The 19314-nt window shown below is 36.4% G+C and overlaps 2 protein-coding genes across 4 annotated transcripts; both read left to right on the top strand.

Moving 5' to 3' along the window:
• The first annotated feature begins 267 nt into the window (after positions 1-267).
• On the top strand, positions 268-9885 carry LOC111799072 (acyl-CoA-binding domain-containing protein 4). 2 transcript variants are annotated; one of them, XM_023682469.1, is made up of 18 exons: positions 268-615; positions 1778-1848; positions 2909-2972; positions 3055-3174; positions 4211-4405; positions 4491-4568; positions 5048-5149; positions 5373-5439; positions 5735-5796; positions 6163-6302; positions 6558-6684; positions 6772-6886; positions 7348-7436; positions 7640-7723; positions 7796-7984; positions 8430-8579; positions 8924-8983; positions 9422-9885. In XM_023682469.1, the coding sequence occupies exons 1-18, from the start codon at positions 451-453 to the stop codon at positions 9599-9601; spliced, it is 2058 nt and encodes a 685-aa protein (XP_023538237.1). In that variant the 5' UTR covers positions 268-450; the 3' UTR covers positions 9602-9885. The 2 variants fall into 2 exon arrangements, with proteins under 2 accessions (XP_023538237.1, XP_023538236.1); XM_023682468.1 differs by having other exon boundaries at positions 8427-8579.
• A 2006-nt stretch (positions 9886-11891) lies between these two features.
• Positions 11892-17345, top strand: LOC111798384. 2 transcript variants are annotated; one of them, XM_023681486.1, is made up of 4 exons: positions 11892-13037; positions 13122-13349; positions 14542-15054; positions 15152-17345. In XM_023681486.1, the coding sequence occupies exons 1-4, from the start codon at positions 12095-12097 to the stop codon at positions 17137-17139; spliced, it is 3672 nt and encodes a 1223-aa protein (XP_023537254.1). In that variant the 5' UTR covers positions 11892-12094; the 3' UTR covers positions 17140-17345. The 2 variants fall into 2 exon arrangements, with proteins under 2 accessions (XP_023537254.1, XP_023537253.1); XM_023681485.1 differs by having other exon boundaries at positions 11892-13085; positions 13170-13349.
• Positions 17346-19314: the final 1969 nt, after the last annotated feature.

Below are 19314 nucleotides of genomic sequence, written 5' to 3'. Positions count from 1 at the left end.
GTGGTTTCCGTGCATAAATCAATTGAATGTAAACACAAGGTTCGGAGGTATTTTTATTCATTTTGTCAAATTTGATATGGAATCGTATGCCGAGTAAAATGTAGAATGTAGCCGTTCTTGATCGAGGATTAGGTTAAGCTCGATCTTAAAATCGACAACATTATTTATTTATTTATTTATTTATTTATTTATTTATTTTGAAGAAATTACTTCAACAACTTTCATGCTATAAAGAACTATGGAATTTATTATGATCATTTTCTGTAATTACAAAAAGACCAATTCGCAATCTCGTGATAAAGAAAGAAACAGATCCAGAACAGAGTTCATAACAAAGAAGAAATCAAAAACTTGAATCCAGTTTGAATCAGATCTCCATTTCTTTTCTCGGGCTGAATTCTTGGTTGTTCGTCGAATTCGTTGGCCTACAGAGAAGAAGAAGAAGAAGAGATGGCTGCGATGGGGAGGGCGAGCTCTGGCCTGCAATATCCTGACCGGTTCTACGCTGCGGCTTCTTATGCCGGTTTTGATGGATCGCCGAAGTCGTCTTCCAAGGCCGTGAGGTCTAGGTTCTCTGATGAGGCTGCTTTGTTGCTGTATGGTTTGTATCAGCAGGTACGACCATGTGTTCTTACACCTGTTACTCAGCGGTGCTTGTTTATTCGAAGGTTTGGCTGAGGCTCGAGATTGGTGAATTTTTGGCTGTGATTTTGTGTTTCATTTCTGCAATGGCGGAGCCATAGTTGTGTTGGTTGTTGGGATTGTTTGTTAGCGATGGTGGTGATGGTTTTGAGCGTGTTTTGGTGTTTGATTTAGTGTTTTTTTAGAATTGCGATGCCCCATTCTGGATTTGAATCGTCTGAGAACNGTTTGTTAGCGATGGTGGTGATGGTTTTGAGCGTGTTTTGGTGTTTGATTTAGTGTTTTTTTAGAATTGCGATGCCCCATTCTGGATTTGAATCGTCTGAGGTTTNAGCGATGGTGGTGATGGTTTTGAGCGTGTTTTGGTGTTTGATTTAGTGTTTTTTTAGAATTGCGATGCCCCATTCTGGATTTGAATCGTCTGAGAACTATTGCTTATCTTCAAATAGCTGAAATCTTCTTTTTGAAAATTGTTTTGGTATTACTGGTGAAATGTGAGATTGCAGATTTGCTGAATTACGGTGTTGATTTGTAAGTTTATATTGCCAATTTTCGAGCTATGTAATTCGTAGGTTCCGATTATTTTCGTAGTTAACTTGGGAACGATTTGGGTGGATCTTACCATACAATTTGAATTTATGGAAGGATTGATTCGTGACATGCTTTTGCTTGGAGAGAATAGATTAGGTTTAAAGCTAGCTCAATTCGCAAATTATGAGGAATGCTGTATGTATGTCATTACGACATTGTCTCGTTGAGTGAGTTTATTGCTTGTATATGCTCATCCNTGATTTGTAAGTTTATATTGCCAATTTTCGAGCTATGTAATTCATAGGTTTGAGTCGATTATTTTCGTAGTTAACTTGGGAACGATTTGGGTGGATCCGACCATACAATTTGAATTTATGGGAAGATTGATTCGTGACATGCTTTGTGCTTGGAGGGAATAGATTAGGTTTAAAGCTAGCTCAATTTGCAAATTATGAGGAATGATGTATGTATGTCATTACGACATTGTCTCGTTGAGTGAGTTTATTGCTTGTATATGCTCATCACCATCAAGGTTGAACTTTATTTGAGCGGATCCCGAGTTATTGTAAGGATACCAGATGAATCTTAACAATTCTTATTACAGGCTACGGTAGGGCGTTGTAATGTACCTGAACCCAGTAGTTGGCATGCTATCGAGAAAAGCAAATGGAAGAGGTTTGTGGACTTATGTTCCTTCTCTTGCTGTTCTAGATGCCTTAATATCTACTTCACCATGCAAAAACGATATACTGTATGAACGAAGTTTAGAATCTTTCTCATTGTTTCCTACTCTACCATCTTAGCACTTGCAACATAATGAAGCTATTGCAAAAGAATTTGGCCATTACTTGTTCCGTTTTTGACATCTTCTCGTAGAAAATGTGTAAGTGTTCGAAAGTAAGTTGTATCGTGGCTTTGGCTTATAGGCGGAATCAATGGGTGGAGAAGGTTAGTTATGGTATTAGACTACTGCTACTAATTAATGGGTAATTGCCATGCCCCTTTCTTTATGAGGGTCTTTAATCCTTTTGAAGGTAGAACAGGATACTGTTTCTTCAAAACTCGGGACGATGCATGAAGTTATTCTACAATTCCCTTAATGCTAATGCCATTGTACTACATGATCAATCGAAGTTTTTTTTATCAAAATGTTCTCTGCTTTCNGATGCATGAAGTTATTCTACAATTCCCTTAATGCTAATGCCATTGTACTACATGATCAATCGAAGTTTTTTTTTATCAAAATGTTCTCTGCTTTTGGCATCAATGAATGGATGCTCTGAAGAATAATTTCATTCAAAATATTATTGTTCAATCTTTTTATTCTTAGTTGCTGCGTTGTATATCTGATTATGGTTTGGTGGTGTTGCATTTGATTGTAATAACTGCAACCAGATAGTTTTCATTATTGTTGATGCTTTACCTTCTTTGAAAATTGTGGGTTTTTTCTGAATNTTGTAATAACTGCAACCAGATAGTTTTCATTATTGTTGATGCTGTACCTTCTTTGAAAATTGTGGGTTTTTTCTGCTCATCATATCGTAACCTCTTTTTACAGCCTGAATCAGTGATGGCTTTTGTGTCAGAAGTTAACGAACTATACTTTTAGGAATTTGGATCGGCAGTGCAATTAGGTTGCATAGAAGTTTATAACATGCTTTTTAACTCATTGGGTAATTATGGTTTTGTTTCGATCATTTTGAGAGTTCCTAAGGATCTTATTTGGATTCTGCAGCTGGAATGGGCTTGGAAATATGGTTCCTGCTGAAGCCATGCGCCTTTTTGTGAAAATATTGGAGGTCCGCATGAATCAAACACCAAAAGTCCGTGTTTGTTGTTGCAATTTCATTTCAATTATTCACGATTGTTTGCTCTTGGTAGGAAGAAGAGCCAGGTTGGTACTCAAGAGTATCGAGCTTTGTCCCAGATCCAGAGCCGGTGCCAGTGCCAGTGCCAAAGCTAGTGCCAGTGCCAGAGCCAGTTTTAGATGTGCAAATTAATGTGAGCATATGGAATCTGTTACAAATCTTACTGCCATTTAGTTATCTTGATTTTGCTATATTATGGTAATGTGAAAATTTTATTTGCATATTTTTTCTAAGGTAATACTAAAATGGGCATGACAAGGTGAACCATTTTTAATTTCTTCTTTGCCCCAGTTCTGATGTCTAATTTTTACTTTTACCAGTTTACAAAATTTTACAGTTACTTTACTGATGTTCTCGACCTAATATATTGTCACTATTTCTTTTTTAAAAAAATTATTTTATTTACAAACATAACTTAAATGTTTGATTAGCTTTCTAAGCTTTCAAGGTTTTCAAATTTGATAGATGTTTGAAATAGTTTAAATTGCATTAAACGTTTTAGAGAAAAGCTCAATTATTAATTAGGTAAGTGAGTTAATTATAACCTTAGAACTTTTAATTTCTTCGATTTAAACCCTACACTTGAATTAGTGATGAATCGCCTACAATTGAGTAAATGGTGAATAAGTTGGGTTTCCTTTTTTTTTCCTTCCTTTTTTTGGAAGATTTGTGACCGGTCATGTGCATAGTTTTTGTAGGTAGATGAGATTGTTTTTGCGAGTATTGGTTTTTTCCTATTGTGTTGGCTGCTTTTAATTAATTGAATTTGTGCATTGTTAACTAAGCTTGAATGCTTTTTATATGCTTGATTTTATAGTTGAGTTCATGTATTTTCATGATTGAGTATGCACATTTCTATTATGTGATTTTGGGTGTTTTTCTATTTGAATTTGTATGATATATTGGTTGATTTGTGGACAATATTTTAACTTAGTTTTGAGGAGACATTAATTGCATCAGTTCCTCATTTTTTTTCTAAAGATATGATTAGAATTTTTACTTTTTCAAAATTGTTACTTAAAGGACCATTCAACATGTTAAAAAAAAATCAAAATTAAAAATTTTAAATAAAAAGAAATTGATACCAATAGTAAACCTTCAATTTCATATAGCCTTCCTGTCTCACTCGTTTTCCTGATAACTGAACTTATAGCTCTGTTGGCTTTTAGAATGATTCAAAAGCTGAGCCGATTATTGTAAATGGGAATTCAATCCCCGAGACCAAGACTATATCAACAGAGAATGGAAGCCTGCCTGAATCTCAGGATAAGGATGTTCTTGTGGAAGGTCTTGGCTCTATTGTTGTCTATGATCAGTGGATTTCACCCCCTGTATCTGGTCTTCGCCCAAAAGCACGATATGAGGTTTTGACCATTCTTCTCTCAACTCATTAAAAATGTGATCTTCTACCATGTCATTCTCTAAACAAAGGGTACTGACATTTTTCAGCATGGAGCAGCAGTTATTCAGGACAAGATGTATATTTTTGGAGGAAACCACAATGGTCGCTATCTCAATGATCTTCATGTGAGCAAAACATTTTACATGCTTTTGCTGCCTTGGGCAATTTCTCATTTCAGATTTTGGGTCATTCTTTTACTCCAACTATGACGTAGTGTGAAGTGTGTTTCCCTCTATTTCAATTACAGAATAGATGAAATAATGAATAAATAAAGGATTTTTGTTTTAGAATGAAATCTTATTGGCACCGTAAAAAATTATTACTATTGTTTTTTTCCAGATGTTTTTATTCTAAAATAGCCTTATCTTCACTGGGTGGTGGAATCTATGCTTTGTCTACTTTCTACAGCCAACGGCCAAATTGATTATTTTCTTGTCTGAAGAACAGAAAACAGAAAGTCCTGGGCAATCTAAGCGATGATATAAACATTGACATTCTTTTCTGTTGTGCACCTAAACCCTTTATTTTGCCGTATTTATTGATTTATTTATATAGGTCTCATTTTTATTATTATTATTATTTTAACTCCTGCGCTTACACGTAGGTTTTGGATATGAGAAGTTGGGCTTGGACAAAACTTGAGGCTAAGACCCAATCTCCTGAGTCACCCCCTGAAAAGCTAACCCCCTGTGCTGGTCATTCATTGGTTAGTACAGAATTTATTTATTTTAATTTGTACAGATGTTTTCTTGTAGATATGGTCATATTGTTCTTCCAATTGATGTCTTAGTCTTCCTATGTCCGCCATTATCATACTGCAGAATTCTATAGCAATTATTGGTCATGCAATATCTTTTTACTTGATATTGATATAGCATTGATGTAGTATCAGATTACTGCGGTTTGTGATCTACCTTGTTTGACTGTAGATATCATGGGAGCACAAACTTCTATCAGTAGCTGGTCATACAAAGGATCCTTCTGAAGCTATTCAGGGTACAAATTTAGTGCTTTTCCGATGTTATTTATCTTAAGTTTGGTGAATAAATTACTGGAAGATACCTTCAGGGATGTGTTAAGTTATTGGCTGTTTAATTATATATTTAACGGTCTCTTCTACTAGGGAAACCTTGGGAAGAACATCTGAAAATATTTTTATCTTCTTCAGATCTACTAGAATCTTCATCTTTATGGGAAAGCGAGATGAAAGCTATAGATTCGCTTCTTTAGCAACAAATGTGTTTTTCCTTGTATCCAAGTACATCACTTGTCTTCACTTCTTTTATTACAGTTAGGGTCTTTGATGTACAAACCTCCACGTGGTCTAACTTGAAGACTTACGGAAAACCACCGGTATGTACCAATGATCTTTTATATTAAATGAAATAAAGAAAGAAAATTATCTGAAGAGCTGGATAATACTTGTTCCTGCTGACGTAGAACTTATATCCATGCATACATTTATGCTGCTTCATCCTTCCTTTTAACCTTCAAAGTTAAAGAATCAGCTTTTGGCTTTTGTAGTTTTCCCATAAGGGCGTAATATCGGTGACATTTTGTTTTGCATTGCTTTTGAGAATAAACTACATGTTGAACTAGGAAACAGCTTTAAGTTGCAATTTCAATTTCTTAGTAATTAACTGAAGGCACTTTGATGTGTGGTGCCCTTTTATAGCTGTTACACGTGTTCTAAATTTATCCGGGTTTTGTAAATTGAAGGTTTCCCGAGGTGGTCAGTCAGTGACTCTTGTTGGGACAAGCTTGGTTATATTTGGTGGGCAAGATGCTAAAAGAACTCTTCTGAACGACTTGCACATTCTTGACCTAGAAACCATGACCTGGGATGAAATTGATGCAGTGTAAGAAAATTAAAAAAAAAATTCAGCTTCCGTCTTTCTCCTATGGAGCTGTACTTTTCTTTTAATTTCCCATTTTTGTTGGGTGGGAACAGGAAGTTATTTATGATTTTATTTATTTATTTTTGTTTTGTACCCTGAAAATTGGCAATATTTGGAGAATATGGAGGATTTTGAAGTCTTTTGAATTTTGTTTAGCTTCAAGAGAATGAAGTATTCCATTCTATATTTGGCTGATCTTTAATGACAACACTGCAGCGGGGCTCCTCCCTCTCCAAGGTCTGATCATACTGCTGCAGTACATGCTGAGCGCTATCTCCTCATCTTTGGTGGGGGTTCACATGCTACTTGCTTCAATGATCTGCATGTTCTTGATCTGCAAGCTGTAAGATTATATATTTATACTAGTGTTTATTGATGATATTGTGAATATTATATGTACTGAATATTATATGGATTGTTGATTGCATAGATGGAATGGTCAAGACCTACACAACAAGGTGAGATACCAACTCCACGAGCTGGACATGCAGGTATTACAGTTGGAGAGAATTGGTTCATTGTTGGTGGTGGGGACAACAAGAGTGGTATGCACCCGTCTTTTTTTTATTTTCTATTTCATAGCTTTCAGCAATCATCCTTGCTTTTGCCCCTTGGGTAATCTTCTCGTGTTAACAATCTGGTAGCAATGATGAACCTTCTCTTCTATTGTTGAAATCAAATTTCTTTCGAGTAGATTATAGCAGTACCAGATGTGTTGAGAATTGTTGGGAGGGAGTCTCACATCTAATTTAGGGAATGATCGTGGGTTTATAAGTAAGGAATACATCTCCATTGGTATGAGACTTTTTGGGGAAGCCCAAAGCAAAATCATGAGAGCTTATGTTTAAAGTGGACAATATCATACCATTGTGGAGATCCGTGATTCCTAACGAGATGATTGCAAGTCATCCATGATATTGAATAAAGTTTTGAATGTCTTATCACAAAAATTCACCATATGCTCCATTATCACACTTACTGATCGCATCCTCCTGATCTCCTGCAGGGGTCTCAGAAACTAATGTGCTGAATATGTCTACGCTTGTTTGGTCAGTTGTAACATCTGTTCAAGGGCGTGTTCCTATTGCTAGTGAGGTGCCAATTCTTCTAACCTATTAGCCATATTCTCCACCATCACATTAACTAAGCACGTCTTAAGCTTTTAGATCGAACCATGTAAAATAATAAAGGCCCCATATTTTCTTCTGGGAGAATGCCAATGAAGATTTCACTGTGCATACTGATGTTCTTTTAACTGCTACCATTGAAGTTATTAATTGCCATCTGATCTCTTACAGGGCATTAGTTTGGTTGTAAGCTCCTACGGTGGCGAAGACATCATTGTGTCATTTGGAGGATACAATGGACGTTATACCAACGAGGTGAATGATGATTTCTAGTGTTGCCTTCTCTTCTGGCTTCCCCCTTCAACTCACCCAGTATCTTGCTTTTAGGTTAATGTTCTTAAACCTAGTCACAAATCAACCTTGCAATCAAAGTTGGCTGAGACTCCAGTGGCAGACAGTGTTTCAGCTGTCCATAACATCACAAATCCCACAGGCGATGTCGAATCCGAGTATGAACGGGCTCAAGAAGGAAAAATTAGGGAAATTGTTATGGACAACATAGAGCCGGAGCATTTGGTACGTCCCGATTCATGATGTTTGCAGCTTTTGATTTCTTACTTTTAAGATATTGTGCTGCTGAGTATTGATCTATGTCATATTGTAACCCTCGAAATTTTGTGCCATGTGTACATCAGAATTTAAATATCAAAGAAGCTATTCGATTTTATATTTGGTCAACTGTACACAACGAGCTGATTTGTAGGGAATGAGAGACTATCAATGGCAGTTAGAAAATGGCTAAATAATTGAGTAAAAGAACGTAGAATATACTGATTTATATATACTGTTTGGAAGGGAAAAAAAAAATGTTAACTTTTGTCTCCAGAAAACATTATAATCTTGACCACTTCTCGTTTTTATCCTATGATTGTATACCTTTCCTATTACTTAAACCAAGATTCTTAATCTTTCCAAGTATAGCATGTTGAAAATGACTAATGGTCTAAACTTCACTCAGAAGAATAAAAGCGAGCAAACGAAAGAACTCGTAGCAACATTGAAGGCCGAGAAGGAAGAACTGGAATCATCCCTCAGCAAGGAGAAGATACACTTTCTACAACTAAAGCAAGAGTTAGCTGATGCTGAGAACCGTAACACTGAGCTGTACAAGGTAATTGCTTTTCCCAAAACTAGTTACATTTTGCAAGTGAGATGTAAGCAACTAGCAAAATATGTATGATGCTAGGATAGCTCCAATGATGCTTCATTGCTTTGAAAATACAATCATTTAGAAAACAAACTTTCATTTAAAGAGTACAATGAGCATACCCAACCCTGAAAAAGCAAAACTAAAATAAAAAAGGGTTCCATCTGAAAATAAAATTGTTTATCTCATCAGTTGTGGGAGATGATATCTTATTGAACGGGATTTTCGACCCGGTAGACTAGAGACTTTATATTGGGCAACTTTTGAATTTTGAAAAAAATTGATTGCTTGAGCATCATTTTCTACAGGAGCTGCAATCTGTACGCTCGCAACTTGCAGCTGAGCAATCAAGATGTTTCAAACTGGAGGTTTGTATTCCCTAGTTCCCTTCATTGAGTACTGTAGCTGAAGTAAAGGTGGAAGTCGAAATTGAGTTTTACCAATCGAAACTCGTTGGATCAACTCGGCTCATTTAGATTGAGCAGAACTTGTTGGTCGGTTCAGTTCCATAAAACGAAAAATGATAAGTAGTCAGTTCGATTTTGATAAACATTGTTGGTTCTGGTCAAGGAGGAGATATAGAATTAAGCAAAAAAAAAAAAAGGTCTCCACGTTGGTTCCTTATTTTCCTTAAACCAATAGTTCGGTTTGACACGAACCAACCTACTGAAGCTCTCAGTCGATCATAGATAGTTCAGTTCAACCCGAACCAAACTGCTTATCCCTTCTGTCAAACAGTTGTGTCACTTTCCATTATTTATCCATAAATATCTTATTCATCTGCTCATCTTTCAACGATCCACCAGGTCGAAGTTGCAGAGTTACGACAGAAGCTCCAAACGATGGAGTCGCTACAAAAGGAACTCGACCTTCTACAGCGACAAAAGGCAGCATCTGAGGAGGCCTTGAGGGCAAAACAGAAGCAGCAGGGCTCAGGTGGTGTATGGGGATGGTTGGCTGGATCACCCCCTCCAGAAGATGCCTGATTTCTTGACCCTTCATTGGTTAGTGACACCATTAGCTTACAATTATTACATTACATTTTTCCTTCAATTATGTTTGGCTCACACCTTCACATAGTAATATTTCTTCAACTGATAATAAGATTATCAGTTCTTTTTTGTTGTTCTTCAATTAGGGAACCCAAATGAATGTGTTATAAACTTGAGCTGTGTATTTCTTTTATTGCTAATCTTTTTTTGAAAAGGTTTTGTACCAGAGGTGAATATAATACATATATATATATATAGCTTCATTTTTCATTGTTTAATTCTATTTTGAGAAATGATTCTATGTTAAGTGAATCGATCGAGTGATCGAGTGTTCTTTTACACGTTATTTCATGTGGGAGTGTTTTTTTAAGTATTCAAATTATTGTCATTTTAAATTTGATATCAATATTTGTAAATCTATATTTTTAAGATATATTGATTATGAAAATAATAAATATTTTTAAGATATATTTTTTATGGAAAATAATAAATAAATAAAAATTTGAGTCTAATTTAGTTTTTGACTTATTTTTGGAGTTTTAATTTGTTAAAAATTGATTAGGATCAATGAGAAAATAAATTGATTTCATGAATGGAGGAGTAAATTTCTTTTAACAATTTTTTAAATTCTATCCATGAAAAACGTGAATTTAGCCTAGTTCAACACGTACATACTTAGGTCGGGTAGATTATGCATTAGGCCGGGTTGAGATAAACATTAAATAATATATGCGGGTTGAGATAAACATTAAATAATATATGCGGGTTGAGATAAACATAAAATAATATATGCTTAGGAGAGGTTTGGGTAGATTAGACGCTATATACTTAGGAAAGGTTCGGGTAGATTAGGCGCCAGGTTTACTTAGGAGAGGTTCGGGTAGATTAGGCGCCCGGTTGAACATTAAGCGCCAGGTTTACTTAGGAGAGGTTCGGGTAGATTAGGCGCCCGGTTGAACATTAAATAATATGGTTATTTAAATGGTTAAATATATTTTATAAAATAGATTTTTTAATTTTATTATTTTTATTTTTTATTTCTGTCTCAAATTCTTTTAGACATTAAAGGTTAAAATTGGTTGAGTACAATATTATGTAAAATTATTTAACATAAATTTAAGTGAGAAATAAATAATATAGTTATTTAAAATTATTTAACATAAAATTTAAATGAGAAATAAATAATATAGTTATTTAAATGGCTAAATATATTTATAAATAAATTTTCTTTTTTTATTTCTCTCTAATATTTTAATATTTTAATTTTTTTTACATGTTCTAAATTATTTAACATAAATTTAAATAAGAAATTGAGTATAGAAAAAGTTAAATTGTGGAAAGGGAAGAATTAGAGCTTACAAAAATATTATTTCAAATAAGAATGTTAAAATTGAAAAATTATGAAAATTATGAATGATTAAATTAATTTTTTAAAAATAATAATGGATTGAATTGAAATATATATATATATATATATATGATTGGTAATAAATTATAAATAGATAGAAATTAATTTTTTATATGTTAAATAATTTAATTAAATAGGAAGAAGTTAAAAAAAATGGTAATTTAAAATTTTTGTTTTATATTAAAATTGAGAAATTTGCAATATAAAAAAAAAACTTGAAACCCATTTATAATTATTTTTATTTTAAATTAATTAGTATAATATATTATAAACTAGCCAATTAAATGTTTTTGGTTGGTAGTAAAATATTATATTTTTAAAATTATATTATAAATTATAAAATTAAATGGATTTTTAAAATATAAAATATAATAATCTTCAAAATTATAAGAATTACTAATAATGTTGATTTACATTAAAACTATATACAATTTTACTTATTTTAAAATAGACCGTTACAAAAATTACGGTTGACTGTTCATATAAATTTTAAAATATACATTTGAAAATTAAAAAAAAAAATTATTGTAACAATTTTATTAAATAATATATCTAATATAATAATTGAAATAATATAATAATTTAATTTTAACCTTAATTTTATTGATTTTGATAAATTTTTATTTTAAAAAAACAATGTACTTGTTTAAATTACTTCATTTAAAATTTATAATAATTTATATGTGTAGTGAAAATCTGTCCCAAATTATATTATATAAATGAAAGAAATTGATAATTATTATATTCAAAATTCGGAGGAAATTCATTAAATTTTAACACGGTTTTTTATTTTAAAATTATAAAATAAATTGGAGTGATATTTATTTATTTATTTATATATATATAATTAGAAATATAAAAGGATCATGATTTTGTCGTTTTGTTAGCTTCGTTACTCTCAAATTATTTTTTTTGCGGTGGAAACACGAACTCTTTCTAGGGTTTTAGATTTGCCCGAAATTAGACACTTTCTACAAGAATATTCAGCTCTGGTTCGTCTCATTTCTCACTGAAATTTGGCTGATTTCGTTCTTTGCATCGTGTAGTAGGGTTTAGGATATGATTTCACCTCATCTCAAATGATTTCGGTGATGAATAAGGATTTTGAATTCGAGAAGAAACCAGATGATGGCCTTGAAGAGTCACGAGCGGAGGAAATAGATCTCGAGCACGCCGCTGATAGTTCGAGCCACGATGATCAAGTTTCTGATTCCAGAGTTGTTAAGGAAGCTAGGGTTTCCTTAATGGAGATGGATCCTGGAGCTCCGGGGAGCGAGTTCGATGCGAAGATGTTGGGAAATGGTAGATCTGCCGAGTTTAGGGTTTTCCCGTCGGAGGAGGTGGGGTTTTTGGTTAGTTCGGATGGCGAAGGTGGCGGCCCAGGTATGGATATGAAGTTCTCGAGCTCTCTTGTTGATGTTAAAATCTCGAAAACCGATCGATTTGATGGTTCAGTTGGTCATCTGGATGCACAGAACGATCGAAAGTCTAATTTATCTCAGTATAAGTTCTTAATGTCTGAGTTTGATGATTATGTTGCGAATGAGAGTAGTGGTGCAATGGTTGCGGCGGCAACTTCGAGGGCGATGAGCTATGGGTTTGAGGTCGGGGATATGGTGTGGGGAAAGGTCAAGTCTCATCCATGGTGGCCTGGGCATATTTTTAGCGATTCTCTGGCTTCTCCTTCTGTGCGACGCACCAGGAGAGATGGATATGTTTTGGTGGCATTTTTTGGTGATAGCAGTTATGGCTGGTTTGACCCTGCTGAGCTAATCCCATTCGAGCCGAACTATTATGAGAAATCTAGACAGACAACTTCAAGGACCTTTTTGAAGGCTGTGGAAGAGGCAGTCGATGAAGCGAGTCGGAGACGGGGTCTTGGTCTAGCCTGCAAATGTAGGAATCGTTACAATTTTAGGCAGACGAATGTGCCGGGATACTTCGCTGTTGATGTTCCAGATTTTGAGGTAGGAGGTGTTTACTCTTGGAATCAGATTAGGAGGGCGAGAGATAGTTTTAAACCCAGTGAAACTCTCTCGTTTATCAAGCAATTGGCGTTGACTCCACGAGGTGGTGATCATAGAAGCATTAACTTTGTGAACAACNCCAGTGAAACTCTCTCGTTTATCAAGCAATTGGCGTTGACTCCGCGAGGTGGTGATCATAGAAGCATTAACTTTGTGAACAACAAGGCTACAGTCTTCGGTTATCGAAGAGCGGTTTATGAAGAGTTTGATGAGACATATGCTCAGGCATTTGGTCCACCATCTGGGCCTGGACGTCCCCCTCGCAGCTCGGTTGCTTCATTGGATCAGCATAGAGAACCAGCTCGAGGTACTCAGTTACAGGATTCGTAGGTTCTTACTTGCTTTCAGTAGTTTTCAGCTTGGAAGAAATTATGTTACTTTTTTCAGGCATGTCGAGATAAATGGAGTTCTGTGCTTATCATGGTTTCTTGATTTACATTCCTGCCATTGTCTATTCTAGTATTTGAAAAGGAATCTGTGCGCATACAATTATGCACGGGGACGATACTCACTCGACAGATCTTGGATGGTCTGAACACCCAAGGACCTGTTGAGTATTAATGCTGGAAGCGTGGTCGTGCGTTTTTGTAAATTGTGTACTCTGAATGTAACTTCCATTTGTTTATCAACTGATGAGTATCATTCTCTAACTCACCACCATGACTGCATGCAATCTTTCATTTGAACTCTTGATGCATTTCTTTTTTACTCAACTNTTGTTTATCAACTGATGAGTATCATTCTCTAACTCACCACCATCACTGTATGCAATCTTTCATTTGAACTCTTGATGCATTTCTTTTTTACTCAACTGGTCAATTTTAACGAGCCTCGTAAATGATCAAACTGGTCCACTTCACGTTCCCGAGTTCCCGAATTTGTAAACTTCAACTTCTTTTTGGCATTTTCACCAACGTGTTTTTCTGCAGTTGTGAATTTCGGTCTAAAAACAAACCTTTCTTAGAACAATGTCAAGTGATTTTGTGGTTATTTCTTGATTTTGTATCATTAGCATGTGTTTGTATGTGAATTGTAGCAGGGAGATCCGTATTATTCGTCTTCTGACTAAATTATACGTATGTCGATTTGTGGTCGATTCCAGTTGTTCGATGCTATGAAATTCTGTATGNATTAGCATGTGTTTGTATGTGAATTGTAGCAGGGAGATCCGTACTATCCGTCTTCGGACTAAATTATACGTATGTCGATTTGTGGTCGATTCCAGTTGTTCGATGCTATGATATTCTGTATANCTATGAAATTCTGTATGTCGATTTGGTTCTAAGTTTATGCTATTTAATTGTCATCCGAATGAAGATTTAACTTGCATAACTTGCTTGAACGGCTTAAATCGAGATTAATTTCTTATGTTCTAGGAAATGTTGTGTGTTATATTATTATTTTTGAATCTGATGGATTTGCTTTCAACAGCTCCTTTGAGTGGCCCCCTAGTGATTGCAGAAGCTTTGGGTGCNATCTGATGGATTTGCTTTCAACAGCTCCTTTGAGTGGCCCCCTAGTGATTGCAGAAGCTTTGGGGGCTGGGAAGAGTGCGATAAAGCCTATGAAGTTAAAGGACCAATCTAAGAAAGACAGGTACCTACTCAAACGTCGAGACGAACCAAGTAACTTGATAGACTTTGGGGCTAACCAGGAGCAGGCAACTTCTACCGTTCCCTCGTCTCTCGTCACAGAATCCGCCAAAACTGGGGTTGCCGAAGATTATGTTCTGCTGAAGAGGACTCCAACTGTTCCTGTCAAGCCTCAAATACAGGTCAAAGGTGACCACACTGCGTTTGGTACCGATACCGAAACTTCTAGTCTGAGTTTACCCAGCAATGAAGCTGAGATAGGTAGGATGGCCTTGAGCACCAATCTTACTAGCCAAGGACTTTCTACGAGCATCGAGGCATCTTCTGATAAGGGAACGATTCCTCTAGAGGAACCGAAGGAGACAATGGCACCTAGTGAAGATATCGGTTTTAGGAATGATGGCTTCTCTGATATAGCAGATGAGAGGGCTGTTCCNTCCTCTAGAGGAACCGAAGGAGACAATGGCACCTAGTGAAGATGTTGGTTTTAGGAATGAAGTCTTCTCTGATATAGCAGATGAGAGGGCTGTTCCGAGAATGTTGGTGGATACCGAGCCTCTTCGTGACCAATCAGATGCGTTACGTGAAGTTCGATATGCAGGTACAGAAAATATGTTGAAATCTTCTGGAACTCCTCAACAACTTGAGCTTAGTAATTCAGTGAGTCTTGAAGGTGACCGCGCATCAGATAGAAATTTGGACAGCCACGTTAACGCTGAACCTTCGTCAGCTGGTGCGAAGTTTGCTGATGTCAATAGTTCGGTTGGCGGAGTCTTGAAGCCAAAGGTCCTGAAACGGCCAGCCGAAGACATGAGCTCCACGGGCACTCCGATTATGGGGGTGAAAAAGAAAAAGAAAAAGAAGCGAGACATAGGTGCAGAAATGGGTTCCGAGCATGTACAGAAACTGATGGCATCGAAGAAGACTGGGAACTTAGTCGGAAAAGTTGCAGAAAAATCCAATCAGGTTGGTTTGGGTTCCAGAGAGGATTTCCGGTCGACATATGAGAAAAAAAGCACTGCATCAACTAATTCGATATCACACGCTAGCGGGTTGCCTGGGTTTGGCCGAGGGAGCGATGAGTTCCATGTGCCCCAACTGTTAAATGATTTGCAAGCCTTTGCTCTGGATCCTTTCCATGGGGTTGAAAGGAATTGCCAAGTGATCGTTCAGAAGTTCTTCCTGCGGTTTCGGTCACTCGTTTATCAGAAAAGTTTGATTTCGTCACCATCATCTGAGGCCGAGTCCGCTGATCTTCGTGCAGTTAAATCTCCAGATGCTAGCCTTGGAACTGATAATTTAAGTGAGAACATTAGAGATCACTCAGTTAAACCCTTACTTAGACACGATGATCGAACAAAAGCGGGGCGAAAACGTGTTCCATCTGATCGTCTAGAGGAAATTGCAGCCAAGAAGTTAAAGAAAATGAGTGATTTGAAATCGTTGGCATCAGAGAAAAAGGCTACCCAGAAACTTGCCGATAGCCAGAAACGAGAAACCAGAGATTCTGTAGTACCGACGACGACAATCAAGACGGTCAAGCGAGATTCTGCGAAGAAGTTGGTGCCTCCTTCAGTAAGGAAAGTCGATCCAACCATGTTGGTTATGAAGTTCCCTCCCGAAACATCACTTCCATCCATGAACGAGCTAAAGGCCAGGCTCGGTCGATTCGGGCCAATCGACCAATCAGGTCTCCGTATCTTCTGGAAAACATCAACATGTCGTGTCGTTTTCCTCTACAAACCAGATGCTCAAGCAGCCTACAAGTATGCAATGGGAAACAAGTCCTTATTCGGGAATGTCAACGTAAAGTACCAACTTCGAGAAGTAGGAACTCCTGTAACCGAAACACCCGAATCCGAGAAGGGAAGTGCAACAACAGACGACAATCCTATCGAAGCTCCCAGGATGAAGGATCCAATGGTCGTCCTACCAGGACGAGCATCATCGACCCCAGTGGTACATCAACCACCCCTTCTACCACTCCCAACAGTTCAGCTCAAATCCTGCCTGAAAAAGTCATCAGGCGACGAATCCGGTGTACCGAGTATCGGCACGGTAGGCAGCAGCAGCAGCAGCAGCAGCAGCAAAGGAACGACCCGAGTGAAGTTCATGTTGGACGGCGACGAAAGTAATAGAAACAACATCATGAATGCTAATTTCGCAGATGGTGGAACATCTCCTTCTGTTGCAATGGATATTAATAGTAACTTCTTTCAAAAGGTCGTTTCTACACCTCCTCCCCTCCCAATTCCTACAAATATTATGCATCAACAACACTCGGAAATGCCACAACCTAGAAATGCACTCAACCACCACAACCACCACCACCACCACCTCCACCACCACACACCCACCATGGCACCACCGCCCACCACCACCACCACTCCCCCGACCCCGACCACCGACATATCCCAGCAGCTGCTGAGCCTTTTATCAAGGTGCAGCGATGTGGTCACCAATGTCACAGGCTTGTTAGGCTATGTGCCATACCACCCTCTTTGACAACAACAAAACTTGCACAATATCTCCAAGGACAAGAACTTTAGGTGTCCCGTGGCTAATACCGCCATTCCCGAAACGGGGGAAGAGATAAAAATGAGTACGGTTCAGTTGGGACCGAGACTTGTTCGAGAGCGGAATGCATAGCTAGCTTCTCCTAAAGTGAATGAAAAGGGATGGGATAGTTGGGCACTCCAAAGATGGTGATGTTTTTTTTTTTTTTTTTTTTTTTTTTTTTTTTTTTTTTTTTTTTTTAACGTTAAAATATCATTTAGACTTTTGTCATGTCCCAAATTTCCACAAAGAAAGGAAGAAGTGCGTCAACTCTATCACAATGGTAATCTTCCATTAGTCGAGTATAAGGTATTTGCACGACGCAGTGTTGACATTCAAGTTTTAACTATAAGGTAAAACTATAAGAGTTGAGTGTTTAAGTATGATGAGGTCACACGACGTTGTATATTTAAATTTGACCATCAATTCAATTACCTCTTAGTATAATAATAATAATTTTTATGGGTAAAAATTATACTTCGATTGTTATAAACGTCATGGATCAAATCAAAAGAACGAGGCCGAGCAATGATCGATCAGATGGGTCCATGCTAACCGAATGGGTCAAGCCCATCGAACCCAAATCGAGACAAGTTAGTCTTGACCCACTTGAGATCAAACCAAATCGATTCAAGTCTCGGTCATCTAAGCAAGTATTTCCTATAAACTCGGGCTCAGTTCAATATATATATATATATAATACGATAATCTTCAAAAATTTATAAACTTCTAATTTATGTTATATAAAATGTTAAAATTTTAATTTCATTCTAATAGAATTTGTTTTTAAAAAATTACCAAATAAGCATACACAAAATTTAAATTTAAATTTTATTTTATTTTTTCTCTTATTAAAAAATATTAAAATACTGCCGTTTTTTTTTTAATTATTATTATTATTATTTTATTTTGCTTCGAAAAAAGCGCTTTCAAACGCGTCAGGTCTCACGCACGCTCCCACGCATTGGACGCGTTTAAGCAAAATTTAAAAATAATATATATTTTAAAAATATATATTATTTTAAAATTTAAATTTAAAAATTAAATAATATTTAATTATTTGTTGCTTTAGAATCATCTTAACCATCAATCATTTTATTTATATTCATTAATTTTCAACCAACCAATTGAAATTATTAATAATAATAATAATATAATACATAATATTTATTTTATTTTTATTTTTATTTTAAAATTGAATTACAAGTTTCATTTTATAACTTTCTATTTTTTCTAATATTTTAATTAGTTTAATTTTATTTCCATATTTAGTAGGGAAAAAAAACCATCTTGAGTTGGATTATTTAATTTTTTTTAATGATTTTAAAATTAATTATTTATCTGTAATTTACATTAATAAATAAAATCCCATAAAATTAAAATATCAAACATTCGGGAGTCGAAGTTCAAGTTGTATCGGTTTTTGGGTATTTACACACTGATTCTGACTTAGAGGCGTTTAGTCATAATCTAGCGCACGGTAGCTTTACGCCACAGGCTTTTCAACCATGCACGATGTGTCGGGTGCCTTTGGACGTGCGACACGGGCCTCGTTGAGCATGAAATGTTGCGATGTTACCTTCTAACTTGGGCTAGCTTGAAGATGGTTGATGGCTAGTACGATGATGAAACATGCCAAGTAGGGTGAAGCTAGGGGCCTTCGGACGTGTGGCATGAACCTCGTGAGTGTGTAACGTTCTGGTGAGCCACCCGTAATTGTGAAAGATTAACTATATTCGGTTTTAGTCAATTGAACCGACCAAAAACTCCCGATCGGCCAACCGAACTGAATGGTTGATTCTAAAACACAGTCTAAATTGTTTGGATTATTAAATGATTTGAACCCTAAATATACAGATTCTAACTTAGAGGCATTCAGTCATAATCCAGCGCACGGTAGCTTTGCGCCACAGGCTTTTCAACCATGCGCGATGTGTCGGGTGCCTTTAGGCGTGCGACACGAGCCTCGTTGAGCATGAAATGTTGCGATGTTACCTTCTAACGTGGGCTAGCTTGAAGATGGTTGATGGCTGGTATGATGATGAAACATGTCGAGTAGGGTGAAGCCAGGTGCCTTCGGACGTGTGGCATGAACCTTGTGAGTGTGTGACGTCGTGGTGAGCC

Source organism: Cucurbita pepo, chromosome LG07, assembly GCF_002806865.2.
Source record: "Cucurbita pepo subsp. pepo cultivar mu-cu-16 chromosome LG07, ASM280686v2, whole genome shotgun sequence".
NCBI lineage: Eukaryota > Viridiplantae > Streptophyta > Magnoliopsida > Cucurbitales > Cucurbitaceae > Cucurbita > Cucurbita pepo.
This window is presented reverse-complemented; position numbering and strand designations above follow the sequence as displayed.

Excerpts from the sequence above, each read along its gene's own strand:
- LOC111799072 (XM_023682468.1), top strand. The coding sequence starts at position 451 with ATGGCTGCGATGGGGAGGGCGAGCTCTGGCCTGCAATATCCTGACCGG. Across the intron at positions 5,150-5,372 it reads CCTGTGCTGGTCATTCATTG|ATATCATGGGAGCACAAACT; the intron begins GTTAGTACAGAA and ends GTTTGACTGTAG. Across the intron at positions 6,303-6,557 it reads TGGGATGAAATTGATGCAGT|CGGGGCTCCTCCCTCTCCAA; the intron begins GTAAGAAAATTA and ends ACAACACTGCAG.
- LOC111798384 (XM_023681486.1), top strand. The coding sequence starts at position 12,095 with ATGATTTCGGTGATGAATAAGGATTTTGAATTCGAGAAGAAACCAGAT. Across the intron at positions 13,350-14,541 it reads GCATAGAGAACCAGCTCGAG|CTCCTTTGAGTGGCCCCCTA; the intron begins GTACTCAGTTAC and ends TGCTTTCAACAG. Across the intron at positions 15,055-15,151 it reads TGGCTTCTCTGATATAGCAG|ATGAGAGGGCTGTTCCGAGA; the intron begins ATGAGAGGGCTG and ends CTGATATAGCAG.